We start from the raw sequence: 25,812 nt of genomic DNA, 5'->3' as shown, positions 1-25,812 counted from the left end.
GGAAAACCAAGTGAAGACCACATTCCAAGAAGGGGTGTGGAGTGCTGCTGAGAAGTAAGGAGAATCTAGATCACAAAGAGAGTCCAGGTTGCTTTTGTTTGGGGGAAAAAGGAGGTTGGTGACCCTAATAAGAGTGATGGAATGGAGTTGTGAAGACCACCAGGAGATTGGATTTGGTTGAAAGGAGAATGGGAGGTGAGAAAGTGGAAATGAGAGTAATCAACAACTCTTTTGAGGAATTTCTCTGTGAAGAGGAAGAGAGAAATGGGGGAGTGGCTGAAGGAGAACGAGAGGTCGAGGGGAGGTTTGTTTTAAAGAAACTATAGAGCATATTTATGTGTGGCTGGAAATGATGATGATGATGATGGAATTAACAGGTCAAGGAGAGAGGGTAGAGCTCTGTTTGCCAAGCCATGGGGAAATGAGAGGAGACGGGAGCAGACACTCTTCTGTTGTAGGGCAGGAGGGAGACTGGTGCAGATATAGCTGCTCTTGTAGATGAAGCAGTGGGAGGTCAAGGATGCTTACTTCTGTTGGCTACCATTTCCCAAGTAGAAATGTGAGAATGGTCAGGGATGGAGAGAAGAAGCTATGAGAGCCTTGGGGAGGAGAAAAGCAGCCACTGTGGCATGCAGGATCTCTGGGCAGCATGGACAGCCTATCTATTTGAGGTTTGAGATCACATCGTTAAAGAGAACGCAGTCAGCCTGGTTATGGTAATTTCTCATATGGTGGCACAGAGAATTGGGTTCACCTGAGGCTGGGGACTTTGCCCCAAAAATAGGATGGAAGGAGAGGGGAGCAGAAGGCAGAATCCAAGTAGGGCAAGGATGGGATTATGGACTGGAGTAGTGCAGATAATGGGAGAAAGCAATGGCACCCCACTCCAGTACTCTTGCCTGGAAAATCCTATGGATGGAGGAGCCTGGTAGGCTGCAGTCCATGGGGTCTCTAAGAGTCAGATACGACTGAGCGACTTCTCTTTCACTTTTCACTTTCATGCATTGGAGAAGGAAATGGCAACCCACTCCAGTGTTCTTGCCTGGAGAGTCCCAGGGACGGGGTAGCCTGGTGGGCTGCCGTCTATGGGGTCATGCAGAGTCGGACACGACTGAAGCGACTTAGCAGTAGCAGCAGCAGTGCAGATAATGAGAAAAGGGTCAGTGCAGGTCAGTGAGAATGGAGAGCAGCCACATAGGCAACACTAGAGGAAGTGGGCTGGAAGGAGAGGAGGTAGCCAGTGGCAGACACTTGAAATAAGACAGTGTCACTGTGAAGGGACAATGGAGTGTCACCATCATAAAGATGAAGTTTGGGATGTGTCAAAGGTGTGAGCAGCTGAGGTGGTGCTGAGGTCAAGGGACCAGGAGGCTGGATCTTTGGGGGCATTGATGCTTGTATGCATGGAGACCCAGGGATGGTGACAGGAGCAGCAGTAAGGAGAGGACAGTAAGGCAGCCAATGAAGTCTTCGAGAGACTCCTTATCTCCTTCTGGAATGTGGACTCCTTGAAAACAGGACTGTGGCTGTCATGAACACGGCCATGGGTCCTCAGAGCCTGGCACAAGGTAGGCATTGGTAAGACTCGAATGAATGCATGTCTGGTGTATAATTTGATCTTTATGCTTCACGGCTAAGGAAGAGACTGAGGCCAGGGACTCCCCAGGAGTGTCTGTGCATTTTTGAGTTTCAGCGGAGACTGTTTTGGGTGTGCACATCTTTGAAGTCCCTGCCCCCTGCCCCTCCCCCACTCCTCCCCAGCTCAGGCTTTCTGGTCCCTCAAAATCAGCCTCCACACAGCTTTCCCTGGTCTGACTGTGTTCCTCCACTGAGGATGAGACCCAGCTCCTTGTAGGATGATCAGACCTCTCATGCGTGGCCAACTCAACCTCAAACCCCTAGGAACCCTCTGGTTCATGCTCTTCCCTTGCTCTCTGCAACCACCATGCCTACCTTCAGCCTGGAAAGCTCCAGGGCTCACTGCCAGTCTGGTGAAGCCCTGCCTCCCCTTTACGCTCAATTCAGAGGGTACATCACCCATCAGCAAGCCTTATTTCTCCCTCTGCCCTACTACTGTCTGAGTCACTTCCACCGCACAGGACCACATGGAGCCATAATTATCTGCATTCCACTTGCCTGCTCCAGTGGACTTGAACCTAAGGGTGGCAGAGGTCGGCGCTGGGTCACATATGTCCCTGGAACCCAGCACAGGGCACTGGTGTTTGCTGCAACCCGTGTTTGAGGATCTGTGTGGACCTGGGCATACCACTGCCGGGACCCTTGCTGTCCTTAGTCGCTCAGTCATGTATGACTCTTTTCGACCCCATGAACTGTAGCCGCCAGGCTCCTCTGTCCATGGGATTCTCCACGCAAGGATACTGGAGTGGGTAGCCATGCCCTCCTCCAGGGGATCTTCCCGACCCAGGGATGGAACCCAGGAATCCGGCATTGCAGGTGGATTCTTTACCATCTGAGCCACCAGGGAAGCCCTTAGGGAGGAGATAGCACTGTGGGCCAGGAGGCTGGACAGAGAGGAGAACTAAAAAGGCTTTATTGCCAGCAAATCTGTACACTATACACGGGGGTCGGGTGGGGGGCCTCCCCAGGCCTCCTACCTTGTCACTCCAGGCTAGAGTGAGTGTGAGGATTGCGTCCCCAGATGTCGGTTGTCCCCCCTGCCCTCTTGTCCCAGGGAGAGTGCCCTCCTCTCCTCGGGCGGCCACGCCAAGTGGTTCAGGGCCGGTCGCAGGGGGCCGGGCCCTTCTTCCGCTCTCGGCTCAGAAATGTCACCAGCTTGGCCTTGAAGCCTGAGTGCGCACCCGGGCGGCCAGACCCCGAGGCCTCGTCGCCGTTATCCGCCAGCTCCAGCTCCAGCAACCGCCGGTACTGGGCCTCCAGGCTGCTGTCGTGGGCCGCGCCGGGCCAGCCCAGGTCCTGGCTGTTGTGGTAGATGGGGCTGTCCGGGGGGTTGCCGCCGCCCGGGCCCTCTTCCACCAGCTTCCGGCAGCCGGCGTCGGGCGCGCACAAGTTCTCGTACAGGTGTTCGGCGGCGGCGCTCGGGGGCACGCTGGCCCGCTTGCACACGGACGCGTAGAGCACTGCCGGCGGCTCCTCGGAGACCGCGGGGCCCAGCAGCGGCGGCAGACTCTGTGGCCCGGGCTCGGCCGCGCGCATCTTCCGCGAGCCGGGCGCCTCGGGCCGCGGGGGCCCCTCCCGCAGCTCGCCTGGAGGCTCCAGCGAGGGCAGCGAGGTGGCCCGCGGCAGAGGGCAGGGCCGGGGCCCCGGGAGCCGCTCCCGCTGGCGGGCGATGGCGGCGGCCAAGGCCCCGCACAGGTCGCGGGCGCGGGCGCTGCTGAAGGCGAAGAGGCCCTCGCCCGAGTCGCAGCGGCGGCCGGCTTCAAAGGAGAACACGCCCTGGGCAGGGGGCGGTACGAGGAGTCAGCGGTTTCAGGAATCGCGCGCCACCCGCCACCCTTCCCTGCGGGACCAGCGGGGCGGCGACCCAGCACCTCACCTTGTCGGAGCCGAACTTTCGCAGGAAGCAGTAGGGCCAGGTGTAGAGCGCCTGCGGGTTGGCCGGTTCGCTCAGCTGGATAGCGTCCTGGCCCAGCCGCAGGAGGTAGGGCCCCTTCAGCTGGCAGCGGGTGGCTGCCTCCGTCCTCTGCACCACCACCGGGAACTCGCCCACTGCAAGCACCGGCCGTGAGGGCCACAAGCACAGACTCCCTGGGTGGGGTCCCAGAAAGCTTCCCGCCCCGGGTGTGCTGGGGCTAAGGCTGCCTCTGTAATCTCTGCAACTTACCTTCCTGCCAGGAAGAGTAGATGGAGTTCTCCTCCATGGGGACCAGGCTCCTCTGCCGAGCCTCTGCCTCCCCAGATCCTGAGGAACTCTCCCCTGTGCCCTAGGGAATGGGACAAGGCCAGAGGTTAGTGTCTCTCCTCCCCATTCCCATATCCTTTCCCTGGGGTCTGTGACAAGCAAGGGCACCCAGCGACCTGAGTGCCAGTCCCAGTTCCACCCGTGACACAGTGCAAGGCCCTGGGCACCACTCTGAGCCTATTTCCCCACCGGCTGCCCCTTTTAGGGTGCTGAGAGCTGTAAAGCAAGGGCACACGTGAAGATGTCCTCCATCGCCCCTGAGGTTGGCCAGAGCCTGGGCCAGTCTGTCTGTGTCCCTGTGATACCTTGGAGCAGTAAAGGGGTGGGAGCTTCAAGGGTGGGATCCACGAGTGAATGGCCACTCTTCCTCCCATCTTTGACCTCTTTCTCCATCTTCCCCAACATTCTTCAGGCTCTGACCCTGAGCATCTCCATCATGACCACCTTGGCCCATGAAACCACGTGCCATGCCATGCTAAGTCACTTCAGTGTCTGGCTCTTTGTGACTCTATGGACCATAGCCCGCCAGGCTCCTCTGTTCATGGGATTCTCCAGGCAAGAATACTAGAGCAGGGTTTCCGTGCCCTCCTTTGTGGATATTCCCAACCCAGGGATTGAACCCAGGTCTTCTGCATTGCAGGTGGATTCTCTACCATCGGAGCCACCAGGGAAGCCCCAGGATACCATGTTGCTAAGTCACCTCAGTCGTGTCAGACTCTGTGCAACCCCATAGACAGCAGCCCACCAGGCTCCCCCATCCCTGGGATTCTCCAGGTAAGAACACTGGAGTGGGTTGCCATTTCCTTCTCCAATGCAGGAAAGTGAAAAGTGAAAGTGAAGTCGCTCCGTCGTGTCCAACTCTTCACGACCCCATGGACTGCAGCCCACCAGGCTCCTCTGCCCATGGGATTTTCCAGGCAAGAGTACTGGAGTGGGTTGCCATTGCCTTCTCCATAGCCAGGGTCAAATGCAATGGCTTCCCACTGGTCTCTTGCTCCTGTTTATTTACCTGTTTTTTTTTTTTTTAATCAAAAGAATTGTAAAATACACAACATAAAACTGACCATTTTAACCATTTTAAAGTGGATGGGAAAAAAAAATAAAGTGGATGGAGATGTAATTCAGAACTTTTTCATCACTCCAAATGGAAATCCTGTACCCATTAAGTCTTTACTTTCTATTCCCTCCTCTCCTCAGCCCTGGCAACCAGTAAGCTGCTTTCTGTAACTATGGATTTGTCTATTCTGGGTACTTCATGTAAATGGAATCACACAGTGTGTGGCCTTTAGTGTCTAGTTGTTCTGACTTCGCATGTTTCCAATGTCCACCCATGTTGTATCATGTATCAGTGCTTCATTCTTTTTTAAGTAATGTTCTGTTGTATGGACAGACTACATTCAGTTTATCCATTCATCCGTTGATGGACATGTGGGTTGTTTGCATCTTTGGGCTACTGTGAACAACGCTGCACTAAAGATTCTCATGCAAGTTTTGTTTGAACACCTGTTTCAGTTCTCTTGGGTCTACGCCTAGGAGGAGAATTGCTAGGTCATATGTTAACTTTGTTTAATTTTTGAGGAACTGCCACTCATTTCCTTTTGGCCCATCAGAGACCCTGCAAAGCTTTAAAACACTCAGTTTCTGGGTCCAACTCCCCAGAGGCTTCTCCTCTTGAGCAGAATAAAAGCCCAGACTCCACAAGTGGCCCAAGGCAGGTTCAGGTGGCTCCCACCAAGTTCTCCACCGTCACCTCCTCCTGGGTCCCCTCTCCCTCCTTACCCTGTGGCCACAATGGCCTTTCTGCTCCTTGAACATCAAGCTTTTCCCTGCCTCAGGGCCCTTGCCCATGCTGCTCCCTCTTTTCAGGAGCCTTCTCAGACTGGTATTGAGGACACTTTTTCCTCAGATCTTTGCCTGGTGGGTTATTTGTCCTCTCCTGAGAAGCCTTCCTGGACCCTCCTGTCTAACATCCCCCCACTCACTCATGGTCCCACTCAGCCTCTCATATTCTCCATAGCATTCATGGCTATCTGAGATTTGCTCTGCGGGCTTCTGGCCTGTATCCCAGGCTTCTAGGTGCTTGCTGAGTGATGGGATGTGAATGAGCATGGAGATGAACAAGGTGTGGGTGAAATGGTCTCCCCAGACCGCCCCTGGATGCCTTCCCCACCTGCCCTGTGCTCACCGGGAAGGCCAGCTGACAGATGGGGCCCATCCATGCCTGGCGGTGCTCTGCGGCCAGCAGGTGGCTTCGCTCCGTGGTGGTGAGCAGGAAGGCACCAGTGTCCCGGGGGCAGCTCTCACCATCAGCCGGTAGCACAGACACACAGTCAGCCAGGCGAATGATCCGCCGTTCTCCTCGCCGGCCAGGCCCCGCAGACCTGTCACCTGCTGGCCCCAGGCCACCATCCCGGACCTCCCAGCTCTCTAGCCGGGCCACGCCCGAGGGGCCTCCTGCATAGAGTAGACCCCATACCTTCCGCCAGCATTTCTGCAGGAGATAAAAATGGGGGAGATGACCCTCAAGTGGCAGTTCCCAACCTGCATCTCAACCCCACACAAGCCATTCAGCCAGTGCTCCTGGCCACCCAGGGTGGCCTCCGCCTCCCCGCTCTTCAGGCCATGTGAAAGTGAAGTGTTGTCCAGTCGTGTCCGACTCTTTGTGACCCCATGGACTGTAGCCAGACAGGCTCTTCTGGCCATGGGATTTTCCAGGCAAGAATACTGGAGTGGGTTACCATTTCCTTCTCCAGGGGATCTTCCTGGCCTAGGGGTTGAACCCGGTCTCCTGCACTGTAGGCAGATTCCTTACTGTCTGAGCAGCTTTTTTACCGTCTGAGCCACCAGGGAAGCCCAGGATGCCTTGCCAGAGCTGGCCTGGCAAGGGGGACAGTCTGTACTTGGAGTCAGTCAGCCCTGGGTTCACATCTACCCCCACACTTTCCCAACTGTGATCCCCATAAGCACTAGTATCTTCGTCTCTCAAAGGTCATGAGGGGGGACTTCCCTGGTGGTCCAGTGGCTAGGACTCCATGCTCCCAATGCAGGGGCCTGGGTTTGATCCCTGGTCGGGGAACTGGATCCCACATGCGGCAAGTAAAACATCCTGCACGCCGCCCCTGAGACCCAGCATGGCCAAGTAAATAATAAAAAAAAAAATACTTAAAAATCAAAAGGTTGTGAGAACGCACGAGGCTGGGGCTTCTACTGGGTAATATCTAGTGGCTACAGCAGACCACCTGCCAGCCCTGCTTTGTCGGTGCCCCCACCGCCTGCAAAGAAAAGGTCACTTAGGCCATGGGGCAAGGGGTGGGGTGGGAGGGAGGCCTGGGTCTCATGATGGCAAGGAAGGAAACATGCAAATAATTCCGAGCAAAGGAAACAGACGGTTTATCTGCCTGGGCAGCAGCTGCGGCTGAGCTATGAGTGTGCAGGGCCCGCAACCTCAGGACAGGGCTGGGAAGAGCCGAGCCCTCTTCAGCAGGATGGAGCTCCCCTTTTAGGGGCTCCTCCAGCTCAGCCTCCAGCCCTCTCAGGGGCCACAGTGCCACTAGTAGATGGGATGGAAGGCTGTTGGATTAGCCAGCCCCTCACCTCTGCTCTGCCTCAAGGGTGGCATTACCGGCTCCCCGCTCTTGGCTTCCCACCTGTAAATGAGGCAGGTCTCGCTGAGGCTGAACTTCTCCACACCCAGGTTGGATTCCCCACCCTGACGCCTACCCTCTTTTTCCCAATCCTAGCGGCCTGTCCGAGTCTGGGGCAGAGGCCCACCACCTGTCCTAGGCGGCCGCCGGGCAGCTAGGGTCCCCACCTTGCCGAACTTGACGTGCTGCTGGTAGAGGATGCCGTCCTTGACGGGGGTCTCCAGAGGCTCCATGGCCGCGGTCGGGCCCCAGGGCCGACACTCCGAGGACCTGCGGAGACTGATGACGGGCAGGAGGGGAACTCCTCACACTTCCCCTTCTGGCCACTTCCCCCTCCCTCTGTCCAGAGAGGCAGCTGCAGGCCTGGGGGAGGGGAGCCCTGCCTACCGTAAAGGAGCTAGAATGGGGTGGGGAGGGTTCCAGGTACCCCACTAGGGCCAGGCAGGGGCCTCAGACTACCTGAGGGCAGATGATCCCTGCCTGTCCCGGTCAGCTGGGTGTGAGCCTCTGACCGCAGACTGGCTCCTGAGTCATGCACTCCGACCCCTCCCCCATCCTGGGGCAGTTGTGTACCTTGGGGCCTGGCATGCCCACAGCCTGGTCCCCACCCCAGGACCTTACTCTAGACAGATGGGCAAACTCCTTGCTTTCCCATTCAAGAGTCCTAGTTGGTCGGCCTGTCTTTATGCTGGAAAACAGTTCTAACAGTCACTTGGTCCTTTCCATTTCACAGCTCCTGTCTATTGCCAGCCTTGGCATCTTCCCACTGAACCATGGCCCTACCTGGGCCCATTCGGCCCTTTCTGCCATCCCCAAACAACCCATCCCTCCCCTTCCTAAATGCTGCCTGGCTCCCAGTGCCCTCAGGTCTAGCTTGGACTCCTGGGCCCAGCACTCGAGGAGTATTCTCTCCTCCACCTCCCCACGCCTGGTCCCTTCAGGGCGCCTCTCACCGTGCTCCTCAGGGCACTGGGCCTTCTCCCTCTGGCCTTCTTCCTCCAGGAGGCCTCCTTTGACCACCCCACGCTATCTTGAGAGCACAAAGGCCCCTGCCCTCATGGCATGGCCCCAGCCACGTGAGAGGGTGGCATGCCCCTGCCGAGTTCCCTGGAGATCTCACATGCTTTTTTTTTTTTAAGCTTTGCTTCTTGCTGGGGCACTTTCTAAGCCTTGCCTTGCTGGAGGCCAGGTATCTGAGCTCTGCATATGAATCTGAATTCTGGAGACAGCCTTGTGTCATTTATCCTGTGCCACTTCTAGGAAGGAATAGCCCAAATACTGTTTGGGGGTCACATGTGGGTTGTATAGCTTCTCAGGCAGGAAATCTAGGGCCTCATTCACCTGGCTTTGTGCCCATTATGGCCCAAGCAGCCCCAGACACCATGTCCTTTGCATTCTCATTGCCATTTCACCGATGAGGAAATCAAGACTCAGAAACATTAAGTAACTTGCCCAAGGCCACACACCAAGTGGCAAACAGGGCTCGAGCAACTGCTGTCCCCCTGGGATAAGCGCGTGGCCTGCGCATGGAGTGTCTGGCGCAGAGGAGCTGCCTGCCACCAGGGCTCTTTTTCTATCTACCCCTAGCAAGATGCTGAAATCCTGGCCCCTTTGCTAGCAGTCCCGTGACCGCAGCCTGCATTTATTCATGGCTGATCTGTCTGTCCCACTCACTTGTGAACTTCCCAGAGGGCATCTGTCTGGCTCACCTGGGTCCTGAGCCCAGCACATAGCTGGGTCAGTGGGTGCATGTGGCCTGGGTGGCAGTCCTACGGCATTTGCTGCCCACTTGGCAAACAGCAGAGGCCTCCCTACTGGGAGCCTGCGTGGGCAGGGGGCCTGAGACAGGACGTCTCCAAAGGGCCTTAGAAAGCCCGGGGAACTTTACACACTGACAGGAAGAGGGAGGCTGGGGCAGGGCTGGAGGTTATAACAGCCAACCAGAAAGACCAGAAACCCCAATCAACCATTTCCCTTTGGTCTATCAGGGTGGTCCTTTTCTGAGTCACAATAGAGGAAATTTACCCTAAGCCTCCACAGGAGGCCCCAGGCAATCAGCTCCTTCCACAGCTCAGTGCCAGCAGGTTTTGGCAGTGGTTGTGGGAGATACCAAGGTCCCACCTCAGAGGGGCGCTGGCGGTCAGAGGGTGAGGCCTGCCCAGGGAGCACGGGGCAGACAAGGTGAAACACAGAGGCTGAGACCAGAAAGGCTTGTGCTTTAATGGCAGCTAGGCTAAAGGGGAGCAAAAATAGTAATTCTGGGGGGCATGGGGAGCAGGCAGCCAGGTCCAGCCTGGCCCAACCCAGGCCAGCTGAGCCGAGCTTGCGGTCTTCTTGTCCATGGGGCGGGGGTGTGTGTGTGGTGGGGGGCGGTGGTAGTGGCTGGAGCTCCAGGGACAGAGGCCCCTCGTGGAGAAGGAGGGGTGGCAGCCAGCTCAGAAGTCCATGGAGCTGTGGGCCAGGTAGTCCTTGCGGCCGATGTTGCTAACCTGCTTTGTCTGCATGGCTTCGAGCTTGGGGCAGTCGGTGATCCGATGGCCCAAGCCCCCACAGAAGGCACAGCCACGCTCTCCTGTGGGAATGGGGTACCGGGGTAGGGAGGGTCAGCATGATTACGGGGCCAGCCTCCATACCCCAGACCTTGGGCACCCCCATCAGACCCCCAGTCCACCAAGGGGCAGCATGCACTTGTTTCGTGGTGTGCTCGACTGCCCCCACCAGACTAGGGTCCTTCCATCCCACATCACCTCCGATCTCCAGCATGGACTCGTCCCCACAGTGCAGGACTTGCAGGACCGGTGGAACCTTCTGCTTGGCCTCCAGCAGCAGGGCTTTGAGATCCATCAGCACTGACTCATCTGTGGGGATAGTGGGGAGACTTTAGGTCCAACCCTGGGCCCTGCAGCCAGAACCTGAGTGGTCACAGGTGGAGGGCCCAGGAGACGGCCTTGGTGGCAGACTCACCACAGGCCTTGTTGATGAAGGTAGTGGCGATGCCCGTGTTTCCTGAGCGCCCAGTTCGGCCAATACGGTGCACTGCAGAGACAGGGAATAGGGCATGTGGCCCCCTCTCCAGGGCCTGGGGCTGAGCCCTCAACCCCGGCCTCCCAAATACCCCACCGTAGTTCTCGATCTCCTCAGGCATGTCATAATTGATGACGTGCTGGATGGCAGGGAAGTCCAAGCCCTTGGAGGCTACATCCGTGGCCACAAGGACATCCTTCTTGCCCTCCCGGAATGCCTCGATAGCCTTGGTCCGTTCCTCCTGGTCTGGAAAGGGTCAGGCAGGAACTGTTAGAGTGACAGCAATGGTCTGGGGAGGAGTGGCAGGCTGTCCAGGTAAGGGAAGGGATAAGATGAGGGGCTGCTACGGGGATGGGGTCCGTGCCTAGGACATGCCACCCTGACCTTTGCCCCCATGGATGGCAACAGCCTCCACTCCCTTGAGCAGCAAGTACTCATGGATGGCGTCCACATCTGCTTTCTTCTCTGCAAAGATGAGCACCTGTCCAGAAAAAGCCAACTCTGGTCACAGGGACTGACTCCTGGGTGCCCCCTGTGATACTCCCCCTGCATGTTGCCCCCCGGCCAGCCTGGCTGGCAGCACTCACGGGCGGCGGTGTCTTCTGCAGGCACTCAAGCAAGTACACCATCTTAGCTTCCTCCTTCACGTATTCCACTTCCTGCCACCACCGGGATCAGGTCAGGTGGTCCTGAGAACAGGCTCACCAGCCCTGGCCCTGCCACAGAGAATGGGTCCCCAGGCCTGGCTGGGAGGTGACCAGAAGCCTCTTGCCAAGCGCGGGGCACTATAAGAAGGCTTCCTGCTAAGGACCAAGGCTGTGAATGAAACCCCCGCTGCCCACCCTGCTCTGATCAGTTCCCGGGAGCCTTGGAAGACCCCAGCCTCCCAGGTGAGACTGCCTAGCAGGTACCTGGATGACATCCAGGCTGGCGGCCCCGGCACGCCCCACGTTGATCGTGACAGGCTTTACCAGGGCACTCTTGGCAAAGTTCTGAATCTTCTTAGGCATGGTGGCGCTGAAGAGGAGGGTCTGTCGCTGGCCCTGAGGAAGAAGCGGACATGCGGGGGCTGGGGAGGCTGAGTGGCTGGGACAGTGGGTGGGCTTCAGGGCCCTTCAGAGTTGAATGTGGTGTGTGTGGAGGGGGGGACGAGGCGGGAACGTCCCGGCCAGGTGGGGAAGGGCACCTTGAAGTAGGAAAAGATGGTGCGGATGTCGCCCTCGAAGCCCATGTCGATCATGCGGTCAGCCTCGTCCAGGGCCAGGTAACGACAGATGTCCAGGCTGACCATCTTCTTCTGCAGCAGATCCATGAGGCGCCCAGGGGTGGCCACCATCATATGCACACCACTGGGGACCAAGGGCAGACACTGAGGGCTGAGCCACCTGCTCGACCTTACCTAGGGGCCGGCAGCCCGCCCTGTTCTGCCTTCCAGTCTCCTTCCTGTTTCTCCTCGCCTGTCCCTCCTTGTCACTGCCACCACCTTGCTCTCCGAACAGAACAATGCTCTCCTGGCGAGCACTGTAGCCTTCTCTGCTAGACCCCAGCCATGTGGTCACCTCTGCCTCACACACCCGTCCCCTGATCACTCCTCTGCCCCTAAGAGGGCTGACCTGAATCTTCAGATAGTTTCAGCTTGTGCTTCCACAGGTCCCTTTGTAGGCCTCAATGGGATCAGCTTCCTGGTACACTGAACCCATCTTTTCCACGTTTGCATCCTCTCTAACTAGCAATGCCTATGAAACAGGGACTGGGTTTGGCCTGTCTGTAACCCTGGACATGTAGTGATGTGATGTCTGTCAGGAACTGCACTGTGTGGAAAGGGCACAGGCCCAGCCACATCCTAGAGCCTCAGCCTCCTTGATAGATCACACTGGACAACCCTGATCGTCCTGGACACCCCAGGCCCTCCACCTCTCTGCCTTCTGCCTGGAATGCCCTGACTCCTTGACCTCCCAGATGCCCCTGTTCTATCTGCTGTGGTCCCAGAGTACTTTAGCACCTTCCTCTGTCCCAACCCACCTCCCCATTAGACTGGGGGCTCCTTGAGGGCTGAGCCCATGAGCGGCCTCTGCAAGGCTCTGCTGAGTAGCTAAAGCAAAGGGTCTCTTGGCTTGTCAAGGGGTTCTGAGGAAGCCCATGGGGCAGGGTCACTTGGACTCACTGTCGGATGGTCTCCATCTGCTCTTTGACGGACATGCCCCCGATGCAGAGGGCGCAGCGCAGGAGTGGTGAGCTGTCTTCCTGCAGCAGGCGGCAGTAGTACTCCAGGATGCCATGGGTCTGTCGGGCCAGCTCCCGCTGCAGGTACAGGGGCAGTGGCTGGCACCAGAAAGTGGCTCCCTCCCTCGTGTACCCTGCCCTCCAGGCCAGCCTCTCTTACCGAAGGGCAGATAATGAGTCCATAGGGCCCTTCACGCTTAGAGAAAGGTAACCTTTTCTCTTGTTCGAGGCAGAACATGATGACGGGCAAAGTGAACACCAGTGTCTTGCCTGAGCCAGTAAAGGCTATGCCTATCATGTCACGGCCAGAGAGACTGGTGAGAGAAGAGAGGCTGGAGGGTCAGGCTCCATGAAAAACAAAGACTGCTTCTCATCCGGTGGCTGCTCCTCCCCAGGACTGTCAGCTTCACACTCACATGGTGGGGATTCCCTGGATCTGAATGGGTGTTGGGTGGTGGATGCCCTTCTTCTTCAGGCCTCTCAGGATGGCTACAGAAAACAGCCTGGCTTCATTTTTGTGTTTCACAGGATATGAGACACAGGCCCCTAACGCCTGTAAAACTCGCACTATGCCCCTCACGTTACAAACGACGATCTCAGACAGACAAAAAGACAGACACACACAAACTTGTCCAAGGCTTCTAGGCTAAGTGGAGGCAGGATTCACACCCAGTTCTGTTTAAAGCCATCATTACTTGCCCTCCAAAGCTCCCTAATGGCAGAGGTTACAAAATATGAACAGCTCAGGGACTGAAAAAGAAGCATAAAGACAAATTCCTCCTTCTCCACTGATTAGACCTGATGCAGAAGCTTCTGGACTTCGGTGGGGGCCTAGGATGCAACCTCACAGACGTTTCACTATCAAAATGTGGTGCATGTTTCATGATCACAATGTGGTACTGCAGACTTCCCTGGGGGCACAGTGGATAAAAACCTGCCTGCCGATGCAGGGGACGCGGGTTCGACCCCTGGTGTGGGAAGATTTCCACATGCTGTGGAACAACTAAAACCTGTGTGCCACAACCAATGAAGCCCGCACGCCGCAACTTCTGAGCCCGTGTGCTGCAACTACTGAAGCCTGAGTGCCTAGAGCCTATGCTCCACAACAGAAGCCTGTGCACCGCAACAAAGTGTAGCCCCTGCTAGCTCCAACTAGAGAAAGCCCGTGCACAGGAACAAAAGACCCAGCACAGCCTGTACGCATATAATGTGCTGGTGCTTCCAGCTCCCAGGTACCTGCAGGAAATTTCATTTCCTTGAAGCTCTTAATGGGCGGTGGGATGCCATCGCCTTCCACCAAGATGTGGTACTTCTTCCGGACACGTTCATGCCGCTCTTCAGACATACTCAGGACGTAACGGGGTGGTGTCCAACTGTGGGTGGGTGACAAGGGTCAAGATAGCACCTGGGCACACCTGGCTTTGGGGTGTCCCTTCCAGTCTCAGCCACCTATCATCCCAAGTAAGAGGAACCAACTGCAGACAGGAAAGACGTACCTGGTTTTGATTGGATCATCGTATGTGATTCCCTTAGCCATCTCCTTCACTGACATCAAAGCTGAGAAAACAGATATGGCTCAAGGCTGGCTCCTGCTTCCCAGAGGCCAGGTCCCTTGAAATGGAACATGCCTAGGGTTGAGGGAGGAGGCTCAGTTCACCTCCTCTCTGCCCTGGCTACAGCCATACCTCGACCTTCGGCCACACTCTCCAGGATCTTCTCCTCTTCCTTCAGCTGCTTCTCTTTGGCAGACTCCTTGCGGGCTGACAAAAGAAGCAGAAGGTGTCAGAGAGACACCAAAGCAGTGCGCCACACTGAGCCTCCGGCCTGCTGCCCAGCCCACCTTCAGCCTTCTCTTTGAGATGCTGGTGCTGATCCAAGAGGCTGACGTTGGACTGAGGACCCAATGGGATGTCGTCCTCATCTCCTCGGGGCTCGCTGCCGCTGTCCTGCTGTTCCTCTTCCGCAGCTCCCTTGCGTCTTCGCTGCAGCAGCTTCTGGAGCTGAGGTTCCACCAGTGCCCCTCAGAGCCAAGCCCAACGCAAGTGGGGCATCGGGCCCGGGGGCCTACGTCAGGATCCTGGCTTTTGGGAGAGGGTCCTGTGCTCGGAGGCGAAGAGCTGCCCCACTCCTCAGATGACATTGCCAGTTCCTCGTCTGCCTGGGGACCACGCTCCCGCGTACTGACACCTCACCCCGCGGACCCGGGGCCACCCCCATCGCATCGCTAAACCCCCATCTTCTGCCCTCATTCTTCTCGCGACCCACGGCCCTCACCAGCAGTTGCCGGCGCTGTCGCAACGGCACGTAAGGCACGTAGTCCTCGTCGTCCTCATCCTCTGCCTCAGAGCGGCTTCCTGTGGCAGTCGCCTCGTCGGTGCGAGCCCGCTGCAGACACACACGAGTCAGACCCGGACCCCCGGCCTTTACCTTCGCTCTCCACCCGCGCGGACCCCAACCTCTCTCCCACCTTCCGCTCAGGTTCCGATTCCGCCATCCTTGCTGCACGCATGCGCACCACAGTAAAACCCCGCCCCACCTATGATGAGACCCAATCAGATGTAAGGAAGCGGACGTCGGCACCTAGCAACGACCTCTGAGGGCCGGATCGCGCAGAAGGACAAATTTTCTCCTGAGCGTCTGTCTTGCGGTGCGGTGTCTCCGCCCACTGTAGGTGGCTACGCAACTGTTGCCGGGGCTGAGGGCGAAAGCGTCGGGCAAAGCATTGTGTGACTCTGCAGGATTTCGAGCACGCGCTAAAAGCTCAAACCGAGCCGGGTAAAAGCTTGGAAACCGCCGTTCCCGAAGAGGGCGGGCTGCCGGCTGCCCAGCCTCGCCCAAGGAGTGACGTCACTCGGCACGCCCCCGCTAGTGGACACTGCGCCCTCTCGTGGCCGGGGAGCTCAGAGACCAGGCTAGCTGGGATCCCGACCCGGACTCTATCCAGCCCCTATTAACCCGCACCGGCCAAGGCAGGCAGGGCAGGATGGGGCTTGCAGAGTAAGCTGACTGGTGAGAATACTGCTGGTGTTATCTTTGTGAAACACCTATGTTCAGAGTGGCGAGATAAACAAAATGATGACTGTGGTTTTAAACTGAAGGCCTGTATATGTACGCAAATGATTATTATTGTAAATGCCATAATAGAGCTGAGAGAGTAACTGGGGAACCAAAGAAGACTTCGAGGAGACCTGGATCTGAAGTTATGGGGAAGTGAGGAATCTCAGAGCTGCTGGAAGGGCAGGAGAGGGAGAGGCTTCCTGACAGAGGGTCTAGCAGGAGTCAAGTTCTGGCCATGCCTAAGTTTCTCAGTGAACAGAGATGTGGCCTGTGTAGGGTAGGGTAGTCAGAGTTAAGGCTGGAAAGGTAGACCCAGAGTGTGCAGGGCTGACTGTCAGGATAATTTCAACTTTTAAAGAGGATAGGTTAGTGCTGTTCTTTTCTTCCTTTGTATGTTAAGAGTGTGGACTGAACATTGTGCAGTGTGAAAGTGTTAGCCACTCAGTCATATCCACCTCATTTGCAGTATGGCTGGCTGTAGCCCTCCACGCTCCGCTGTCCGTGTAATTCTCCAGGTGTGAATACTGGAGTGGGTTGCCATTTTCTTTGGGGAACTTCCCGACCTAGGGATTGAAGCCGGGTCTCCTGTATTACAGGCAGATTCTTTACCATATAAGCCACCAGGGAAGCCCAAAGAGATTAGGTGGAGAGAGATAGATAACTGGTCTTGAGTTTAAGAACTGTCCTAAGACACACAAAGTACCACTTTTGGAAGTAGCATAAGGGCAGGGAAATGGCAACACACTCCAGTATTCTTGCCTGGAGAATTTCATGGACAGAGGAACCTGTCTATGGAGTCGCAGAGTTGGACACCACTGAGCAACTTACACACACACAGGGCAAACTGTAAAAAAGTGGCTTCTCAGCTGGAATGTGAAGGATTAGGTGGTATTCATAAGAAAGTGTTATTCTGAAGAGGGAAACAAGTGAGTAAAAGTCAGGAGCCCTGAGGGTGCCAGACCTAGCTGGTCTGTGTTCTGTTTGGAGAGCATTGTTCTGTTCGGAGACTGAGGTCATCAGGTGTGGCTGGAGTGTGCCAGAGGCAGGAGCCAGACTTGAACAACCCTGAACACCATTCATAGAGCTCTTTTTCTGTGAGAAAGGGCTTCTCTGATAGCTCAGGTGGTAAAGAATCTACCTGCAATGCAGGAGACCCTGGTTCAATTCCTGAGTTGGGAAGATCCTCTGGAGGATAGGCTACCCACTCCAGTATCCTTGGGTTTCCTTGTGGTTTAGCTGGTAAAGAATCTGCCTGCAATGTGGGAGACCTGGGTTCAATCCCTGGGTGGGTTCAATCCCCTGGAGGAGGGCATAGCAACCCACTCTGGTATACAGTCCATGGGGTCACAGAGTCAGACATGGCTGAGTGACTTTCACTTTCTGTGGGTAAAGTGGCTGCTTGATCAGATCTGCAACTCTGCAGATGAAGCAGAATTTTTCATAGTTGTGACAATTCAGTTGCAGAGCAGGATCCCAGTGTAAAAGTTGAAGGCGAGAAGCACAGGTAATAAATATACAAAGAAAGGCTTCACAGAAAAGTGGCCGCACTTCCTTGAGGACTGGCCAAGGGACCAAGAATTGTGAGCCTGTGGTCAGTGCTGTTTCACCTCTTTGGAAGAAGTGGTACTGCTAGCCCAGTGTGTGTGTGTGTGTTGCAGGGTAGGGAAGGGTTCAACCTGGTGGGGAAGGAGGGAGTGGCTTTGGATCCTGGTCCCAACACTCCACGAAGACCTGTTGGTGAAGGTGTAGCTGCTGCCACTGTCACTCCCCACATGAGCACAAGCTAAGAGCTGTTCTAGTAGAGAAAATGACATTGGAGGTGAGGATTTGGGACAAAAGTGTGTGTGAGCATTTCTGGCAAAACTATTATATTAAAATCTGAATTCACAGACAAGGTAAGACCCGTGGTGGGGAGCAGGGGATGAGGTAGTTTGCTTTACACAAGAGTTCATTCTTCTCTTAACACTCAGGTACTTTGGCTACACATCCATGCCCATTGTAAACTCAGATCTAACTTATAAAACTCCACCTTTACTTTTACCTCACCTTTCCCTGACAGCTTCAATCATCCAGGCTATAGGTATACACACAATCCACAAGGCCTCAAGACTTCCTGATGGTTTCTCACATTAGCTGTGCAGAGTCCAAGTCCCACCCCTCCAACTCGCCCATCTTGGAGGGAAGGAAACTAAGCCACAGTGTGGGGAAGGGGTTGCTAAGGGTTTCCATACTTATTAACAGGAGGAGGGGGCACAGATGCTACCATCATACAGACCTATGCTTTAATCGTGTGTGTGTGTGCGTGTGCGCACGCTGTCATGTCTGATTCTTTGAGACCCAATGGACTATAGCCCATCAGGCTCCTCTATCCATGGAATTTTCCAGTTATAGAATACTGGATCATGTTGATGTTTGACAGAAAACAACAAAAGTCTGTAAAGCAATTATCCTTCGATTAAAAATAAAAGAATACTGGAGCAGGTTGCCACTTCCTACTCCAGGGATCTTCCTGACCCAGCGATCGAACCTGAGTCTCTTGCATCTCCTGCATCAGCAGGCCGAGTCTTTACCACTGCACCACCTGGGATCTTAGTTGGCCAAACTGAGCTCAGTAGTCTCTTTGCTGTCTTAGCTTTAACTCCTCATCCATAAAATGGGCTAATAGTTCTGCTTAGCACTGCTGACAGAATTAAGTGGAATTGATGCCAACCTCTTGTGGTAGCACGCGCTCAAGAAAGTTAATGACTAAGGCAGACTACAATGTCTCTGAGTACATCCTTCACCCTCATGCCCCACCCGGATGAGTAAACCTTCAATCAACACACCGACTCTGTGTCCAAATGTTGCTTTATCTTTCGGCAGGAAAGATTTTTCACAGTATCAAAAGTAAAGAATTGAAAAACAAGTAAAACAAAAACAAAAAACCAAACACAAAAAGAGCAGTGTTGGGCCAGCAGTACCATCAGCCCCCAAGCCCACAGGCAAGCCCAGCCTCCGGGCTCTGAGTGTGGAGGCTGCGTAGCACCAGGAAGCGGCTCTGCGGAGGTCCTGAGGGGCCCCAGCACGAGCAGCATCTATTCAGCTTTTGGTTGGTCCAGGATGGTGGAGTCGGGAGTGGGGTCTTGGGCAGGTAGGTGGGGATGTGACGGAGAAAACTGTAGACCTTCGGCTGGCAGTTGGGGTCTCAGGACACCCTTAAGCTGGTCTGGCAGGGGCTGAGAAAACAGAAGAGTATGGCCACATGTGAGAAATGGCCCCAAAGCAGCCTCCCTGTGCTGGCTCCGAGTCTCCACAGGTCCCCATGGAGGCAGGAACAGCTGCCTGCTATTTCTGTCCACTGGGCTGAAAACACTGAACAGACTTTCCCCATCACCTCCAGCAGAGGATGAAGGTTAAGACAGAACCCCCGCCCCACTGAACATCATCCTGAATCTCAAGGAATGAGGACAACACTTGAGGAACCCAGACCCCCTGCTGTAGGCCAGGGTGGAGGAAGAGCCCAGCCTCTCCCATTGACCGTGGAGAGGTCACCTATCTCTCAAGACTCCCACCTCGGCTCCAGGTGCCTGGCCCAGGCTGGGTCTCCAGCCTGCACAGGCAGTGCTCTCACACACTCAGGGCTCACAGTCAAGGCTACGAGAAGGGTGGAGAAGGTCAAAGGAGGGCATTTATTGGGGAGCACCCCCGTCTTGAGAAAGAGATCAGTCAAGAGGGAGTGAGAGAAGATGGCTGGATGAGGCTTCCTACATGACAGAGGCACTAGGCTGGGAAAAGGCAGTGTGACTTGTTTTCTCTGAAAAGGGGCAACAGATGAAGGTGCCTGGGGTTCTGGTAGCTCCTGGCTCCTGTGGAGGTGGTGAAGAAAGGCAGGATGGCACCCTGACCCTGACAGAAGCTCCTGGGGGGCGTGGACATACTATGACAAAGAATCAGGGAGCCCAGGCCCACAGAGCAGAGGAGCTGAGGCGGGTCTGAGGACTATCCTGACTCTGGGTTAGTACAAACATGACTAGCCTACAGGGAGCCCAGCCCTGGGCTGCCTGGGAAGCAGAGGCTAGTGTCAAGGGTGGGGGGGATCCTGACTCAAAAGGGGACTCAGGGACTCAGTCAAGGGTCCAAAAAGTCTGCTGCCCTGGCACTGGGCAAAGGAGAAAGGGACAAGAGAGGACGTCCTCCTGAGGGGTGAGCTCAGCCCACCTGCCCCAGCTCCCTACTGCCTTAAAGGCAGCTGTATGCTCACCAGCCTGAGAGGCCCGGCACTGGGCACGCATCTTAGGGTGAACTATGGCTCTGTACAGCCATTAAGCCCCAAGGCCTGCCAGCCAGCCAGTCTTCTCTTCTGCCCTGGGGGTTCCCAGCCCCACTGCCTTCTCAGTTTTCTGTTTTTAGCCTAGAACAACATCTGATATGTCAATATTTCAGATAAGACCACCTGTGCAGGTGGCTGGGAGGGGAGGCCAGAGCCCAGCTAGGGGCCAGGCTCTTCTTCCAGGAGGGAGCTTCAGTACCGGTTTCCTCATGGAACCCATCCTGTTTGAGGAAGAGGGCCCACCTAGCCTCTACGCCTAAATGACCTCCAAGGCCTTGGTCTAGCGGGACTGCCCTCCCACTGTTCTCTTGGGGCTGGGTCCGTTTTGCATGGCTTCAGCTGGGAAGCACCTTGGTAGCCTGCATAGAGGAGCCAGACCAGGCCAGTGAGATTCAATCCTGAGGCCGATAATGTCAAGGGTGGGGGCAACCCTCTAAGGCCCATGGCCCCCTGGGCACTTTGGGAGGCGGCTGGTGAGGGAAGTTAGAGGCCTGGCAGGGACACCCCAGGGGATGGCAGTGCTGGAAGGGCCCTTCAGGAACAGGGACAGGAGGGCTCTCAGGAGAGGAGATGGGGCTGGCAAAGCACCTAGTCCAACTCCCTGTGCCCCAGGGCGTGAAATGGCCTGGCAGTGGCACAAAACGTGGCAGAGCATGGGAAGAAGGGGTGCACGAAACACTCGAGGGGTCTTGATACCTCACTGAGCTGTGCTGGGAGTGGTTTTCTTGAGGCTGAAGTTGGTCCAATTCACAGCAACTTTCTGACGCGTCTGCTTTGCAGAATCCAGACAGAACCTGTCGGGTTTGGGAGATGCCCAGGCAGGGGGTGGGGTGGGGGCACAATCAAGAGGTTCTCTCTTCTCCCCACTGGACCTGCTTCCAGACCTGCGAACCCTGGCCACTAAGGAAACCAGGTCAGCTCTGTACAACCCCTTGGACTCCCAGGTGTCTGGGTCTAACAGTATGGGGCTGCCCGATGAGATGCCCACATGCCTAAGGGGTAGTGTGTGAAGAGTGACCTGCCTTAGCATACAGCCGGCCTCCTCACCCTGGATTTTACTCTAGCTAAACTGGGATGTCTTCTGTTCCTCCCAGGATGATGTATTTCTCCTGCCCTCAAACCCTTTTCATTTTATCTGGCCCACTCATTCCTATTCCTCAGGTTTCAGTCTGGTTACCACCTCTTTGGGGAGGGCTGCCCTGGCCACCCCATCCTTCAGCTTGGCCACTCCTAGGCCCTAGCCCCATGCCTTTAACTCCTCTAATAGCTCTTATCACTGGATTGTATGTATATGGCTCTCTCCCCCCACCTACATAAGACTCTGCCCCCAAAACTCAACCCAGGCAAGAACAAAGAAATGCAGGTGAATAAAACTGGAGAAAGCCCTCGTTCTTGGGAACTGACATCCCTCCTGCTCCCAGTTCCTTACACCTTCCCAGATGATCCATCCTGGCTACCTGTGTCCCTACCTGGGGCAGGAGTCCACCATGAGTGGGAGAGCAGGCAGCCTCACACCTACCTCTTGAAGTACTCCACCTCCCGGTCAGTCTCATCCATCTCCACCCCATCCATGTCCTTGGGCAGGAACACATCGTCTAGGAAGACATAGCCAGGAGGGCTCAGTGCTCACAGCAGCCTCTGGGTCATGCTCCTGGGGCAATGCTGCTCACATGTAAGGACTGCCCTCCACCCCATGGCCTGGCTGGGTGGGGGTCGATCAGTCAGTCAGTTCCTGGTGCACTCACCCAAGGAGGAGGCTGACTTCTCCTGCTTGTTGCGGCTCCGGCGGCTGCGGCCCTTGCCCTGTTGAAAGCTCTGCGGCCTTGCTGGGCCTGGGGGCTGTACAGACTCCTGCTCCAGAGGCCGTGCCTTGGCTTCACCTGGCCAGTTTCGCCAGGAGTTGCCCTTCTCCTTGTCAGCTTTGGGGCTGTCAGCCCAGCCTGGTCCTGGTCGAGTCCCCTGGCTCCCTTCTCCAGCTTCAGCACAGCTGTCCACTCTGGGAGGCTCTGGGGCCTTGCTTGGCTGCTTGGGGCTAGGGGTCTGGCCCTTGGCACTGGGAGTCTCAAGGCAGGCTGGGGACTGGGAAGCTGGGCTCACCTCACTCTTCTTGGCCTGATTACCCTGTCTCTTGCCCTTCCGTGGCTTCCCACCTGAGGCCACAGGCTCAGGCAGCTCCTGCTTGCAACCAGGGGCCCCCTTTATGCTTGGTTCCTCAGAGCTAGGGTTACCTGGCTTGGGTGTCTTGACCCAGATCATCCGGGAAAGGTTGGGCACGGTGTTGAGTCTCCTCACTAGCCCATTCTCAGGGATGATACCAGGAGGGGGGCCCTTCACCTCTGTCCATGGTGGGTGGGGACTTCTCATTTCTGCCCATGGTGGGGCTGGCTCTCCTGGAGCTTGCAACATATGGTTCTGAGGGGAGCCCAAAGTCAAAGGGGACAGGTCAAGGTTAATGTCAGGCCTTTGCTCTGAGGAGCCACTGGGGTTTGAGGGGGCTAGACTCTGAGGTTTTGGCTCAGTGGCCCCTTCCTTAGAGAAGCCATTGCTGTCCACGCTGAGCTCACACATACTGAAGCTGGCACAGATGGAGTCCTTGACAGTGTTCTTGATCTCCTGCAGACGGCTGTTCAGAAAGCTGTTGACCCGATCCAGCTCCCGATCGGGCCACCCCAAAAGACTCTCCCTGGCAGGCCTCAGCTCCCGGCTTCCAGAAACACTACGATTTGCTTGCTTCAGAGCTTCTGCTGCCAACTGGGCCTTCTCTTTTTCCTGCCAAGACAAGAGGCAGTTTCAGCAGAGGCTTGGCAGCTGCCAGGCACAGTGTGACACCTGACACGTCTGCCTTCAGCCCAGCTTTCCCACTAACTGGCTAGAAGCAGGGCATGGCAATCCTGGCCTGCTCACCCTACAGTAACAAGGATGAAATGCAATCTGACAGGTACATGTCGTGGCGATGGAGGCAGTTACACCAACAGAGGGTAGGGTTTTTACAGCTTGTTCATCCAGGGCCCTAGAATCAGTCCTAGGGCCTAAAAAAGTTATAGGATCTCAAAAGGGATAGGATCTCCCTCCCAGGGATAAGCTTAAGCAATTCACTCACTTGCTGAGTCTCAGTGGACTCATCTGCAAGATGGGGACAGTAATTCTGGAGTGAAGTCCAAAGTGGGGATACGTGTAAGGAAGATTGCTACTATGGAGGCATTCTCTCCAATTCTGCAGGTGGCAGGAGAAAAAAAGCCATGACAACATGTAGGTCTTTCAAGAAGATAGATGTGGGGCTGTGAGATACCATGGTAGATCACACTGTTCTGGGTGGCTGGGAAATGTGTGTGCCCTCCTGAGGCTGCCTATGGGTACTATTGGAGAGGGCCAAGTTCCCATAGGAAGGCTACTCACTGCTTAGTTGGCCTCAAGGAATCAAGGGCACACCTAAAGCATGCCCAGTGGCAGACAAGGGGCCCCACAGCAAGAGGTAAAAGCAGCCCCTTTGCCCAGGTGAGGACCAGGAGGCTGAGGGAGGCTGGACTCTGCCACTCAGCATTGACAGTCAGATCGGGAGAGTGAAAGCAAGTCTGTGGGCTCTGAGTCACCCCACCCCTAATCTGTGGCACCAGCTCTGCCCAACCTCAAGGCACCAGCAGGCTGAGGGGGCCTTTAGAGGGAGACAGGAGACAGTTTTCAAAAGCCAACGGGAATGAGGTGGTAGTGATGTGCTAGGGGCCAGATGACATTTGGGAATGGAGGGGTAGGAACAGGAAAAGTTGTGTGAGAAGAGGGCTTGCCACCACAATGTCAACTTAAGGAGGGTGACTCTCTGCCCCAGGGGGCATACATTTATCCTCTCATCTTTTTAACAGGCTGGTTCTGTAGCTGACTAGGACCACAACTGTGGAACGTTGGACAAATCACTTATTCTCCCTGAACCTTACGATCTCCATTTATAAATTTGGGAGAAAAACAACCAACCTATTTATGTCACAGGGTCACCATCAGGACACCTCAGTGGGGGTGTGTCCCCTTCTCTGGGCAATAATCAGGCTGTAAGCCGTGGAGTTCAAGGCTACAGGCAGAGCTCTGAGGTCATGGCGATGGACAAAGAACTGGAAGGCCCTTTACTTTGCTCTTCTTCTGTGCCAGAACAGCTCTGCTTTCATTTGTTAGGAATTGAGGGCTTGAGGACAATTTCAATTGCAGAAAAGACTTTTGCTGCTATACAAGTGTGAAACGACTGGTGTAGAGGGAATGATGTGGAATCATGTATAATTTTGTAATGAGAGAAGGAAAAAGCATGGAACCACACATTTTTGCTATGTACCAAAAGCCTGGTACCTTCCCATGTTGCCTCATTCAATCCCCACAACTGCCCTTGCTGTGTCATTATCCTCAGTTTATAGATGAGGAAACTCGACTTTGGAAAGAGTTAAGGAACTGATCCAAGATTACATGCTAGTTAAGTGGTGAGTCAGGAAAGCATACCCAGGGGTGATCTTCAGAAGTTCTCACGTTTTTCAGTATCATTTGACAATCATTTCTTGACCTGTGACCTTATATGAGGCACTGGGCTGGACTCTGGGCACTCTCTGTTCACTGACTTGAGTCTGCTGGGGGAGATGGACGTGCGAACAGGCTGTTTAATTCTGAGAGACAGTGTGAAAAGTAACAGGGGGAAAAAGCACAGGGTGCTCTGGGGACCCAGACTGGGCCATCAGGAGGTGCTTCCCAGAGGCGGCAATACCTCACTGAGCACTGAAGGGTAAGTGGGATTATCCTGGGACGTGTAAGACAAACATATTCTAGATAAAACGTAGAAGAAAGGCTGGGAAATGGGAACACGCAGAATATTTAGGGAATGCAAATACTTAGAAGGCAGCTGGAGCACAGATTTCTTTTGGGTGGAGTAGAGTGGGCTGGAAGGCCACAGGGGCAGACTGAGAGATGAAGCTGGCAAGCTAAGCAGGGGCTAGATCCTTAAGAGCCCCACAGGTCATATTTTATCCTAGATTTGAGCCTATGGGCAACGTTCAGTCACTGAAGGTTTTTTAAACAGTGCCAGTAGGGTAGAAAGAAGTGGATGGTATGAGCTACTGGAGGGGGTCACATGGCCAGGACTGTTCGGTGACGGGTCGGGGAGAGAACGAGCTGAGTCATGAAAACATCATCAACCATCACTACTGTTTCTGCAGCAACTACTCTGTTCCCTCTGCCCAACCTTTCTGTGCATCACTCCATTTCATTCTCACAAAAGCCTTGAATTTTAGGTTCTACCATTATTCTCATTTTATGGAGGAAGAAACTGAGGCTTAGAGGTTAAGTGATTTGCCCAAGGTCATACAGCAAGTACGGCAGAGCCGGGTTTCAAACTGGTCCAATTGCAAGGCCTGCTGCTCTCCATCACCATGATGTGGTCCTCCCCAGATGGCATCTGGGGTTCTGGTTGAGGCAACTAGGTGAATGGTGGTGCTATTAACTAGACAGACAACGGAGAAGGCAAAGTGGGCTCTTTTGGAGAAAGGTGACAAGCTCAGTTTGGGATACGCTGAGTTTGGGTACCTGTAGAATGTCCGTGAGGAGGTACCCATCAGGGTAGGATATGTCACTGTGAAGTGCAGGGGGAAACAGGGAGACATAATGACCTGGGAGGAAACACTATCCAGATGGCTCTCTCCCAGGGAGCT

At 55.2% G+C, this 25,812-nt stretch overlaps 3 protein-coding genes and 1 long non-coding RNA gene across 11 annotated transcripts in view; 1 reads left to right on the top strand and 3 right to left on the bottom strand.

The window, feature by feature from the left end:
* Positions 1 to 2,529: 2,529 nt before the first annotated feature.
* Positions 2,530 to 9,628, bottom strand: DOK3 (docking protein 3). Its single transcript, XM_027546833.1, has 5 exons — positions 7,692 to 9,628; positions 6,066 to 6,371; positions 3,803 to 3,902; positions 3,515 to 3,687; positions 2,530 to 3,414 (listed from the first exon to the last, which is right to left on the bottom strand). Exons 1-5 carry the CDS (start codon positions 7,755 to 7,757, stop codon positions 2,734 to 2,736), a joined length of 1,326 nt encoding a protein of 441 aa, XP_027402634.1. The 5' UTR covers positions 7,758 to 9,628; the 3' UTR covers positions 2,530 to 2,733.
* On the top strand, positions 3,530 to 4,470 carry LOC113895528. Its single transcript, XR_003511863.1, has 3 exons — positions 3,530 to 3,619; positions 3,814 to 3,926; positions 4,293 to 4,470. It is a non-coding gene; the product is annotated as an uncharacterized LOC113895528 (long non-coding RNA).
* A 92-nt stretch (positions 9,629 to 9,720) lies between the features above and the next one.
* DDX41 (DEAD-box helicase 41) lies at positions 9,721 to 15,344 on the bottom strand. Its single transcript, XM_027546832.1, has 17 exons — positions 15,239 to 15,344; positions 15,046 to 15,156; positions 14,612 to 14,771; positions 14,457 to 14,531; positions 14,268 to 14,328; positions 14,008 to 14,144; positions 13,188 to 13,260; positions 12,932 to 13,085; positions 12,713 to 12,849; positions 11,735 to 11,897; positions 11,460 to 11,591; positions 11,136 to 11,207; positions 10,933 to 11,029; positions 10,645 to 10,794; positions 10,489 to 10,560; positions 10,272 to 10,382; positions 9,721 to 10,096 (listed from the first exon to the last, which is right to left on the bottom strand). The coding sequence occupies exons 1-17, from the start codon at positions 15,278 to 15,280 to the stop codon at positions 9,960 to 9,962; spliced, it is 1,884 nt and encodes a 627-aa protein (XP_027402633.1). The 5' UTR covers positions 15,281 to 15,344; the 3' UTR covers positions 9,721 to 9,959.
* Positions 15,345 to 18,657: 3,313 nt separating this feature from the next.
* The window catches only part of FAM193B (family with sequence similarity 193 member B), a 30,791-nt gene continuing 23,636 nt past the window's right edge, over positions 18,658 to 25,812 (bottom strand). For all 8 annotated transcript variants that reach the window (XM_027546829.1, XM_027546828.1, XM_027546824.1 and 5 more), the window contains 4 exons: positions 21,883 to 22,906; positions 21,657 to 21,732; positions 20,834 to 20,931; positions 18,658 to 19,043 (listed from right to left, as the gene is read on the bottom strand). In XM_027546829.1, the coding sequence (XP_027402630.1) occupies positions 20,835 to 20,931; positions 21,657 to 21,732; positions 21,883 to 22,906 (1,197 nt within the window). In that variant the 3' untranslated portion in view covers positions 18,658 to 19,043; position 20,834. The remainder of the gene's footprint in view (positions 19,044 to 20,833; positions 20,932 to 21,656; positions 21,733 to 21,882; positions 22,907 to 25,812) is intronic.

Source organism: Bos indicus x Bos taurus, chromosome 7 (genome assembly GCF_003369695.1).
Source record: "Bos indicus x Bos taurus breed Angus x Brahman F1 hybrid chromosome 7, Bos_hybrid_MaternalHap_v2.0, whole genome shotgun sequence".
In the NCBI taxonomy this organism is placed as follows: Eukaryota; Metazoa; Chordata; class Mammalia; order Artiodactyla; family Bovidae; genus Bos; species Bos indicus x Bos taurus.
Note: the sequence above shows the minus strand (reverse complement) of the source record. Positions and strands in the feature narration are given on the sequence as shown.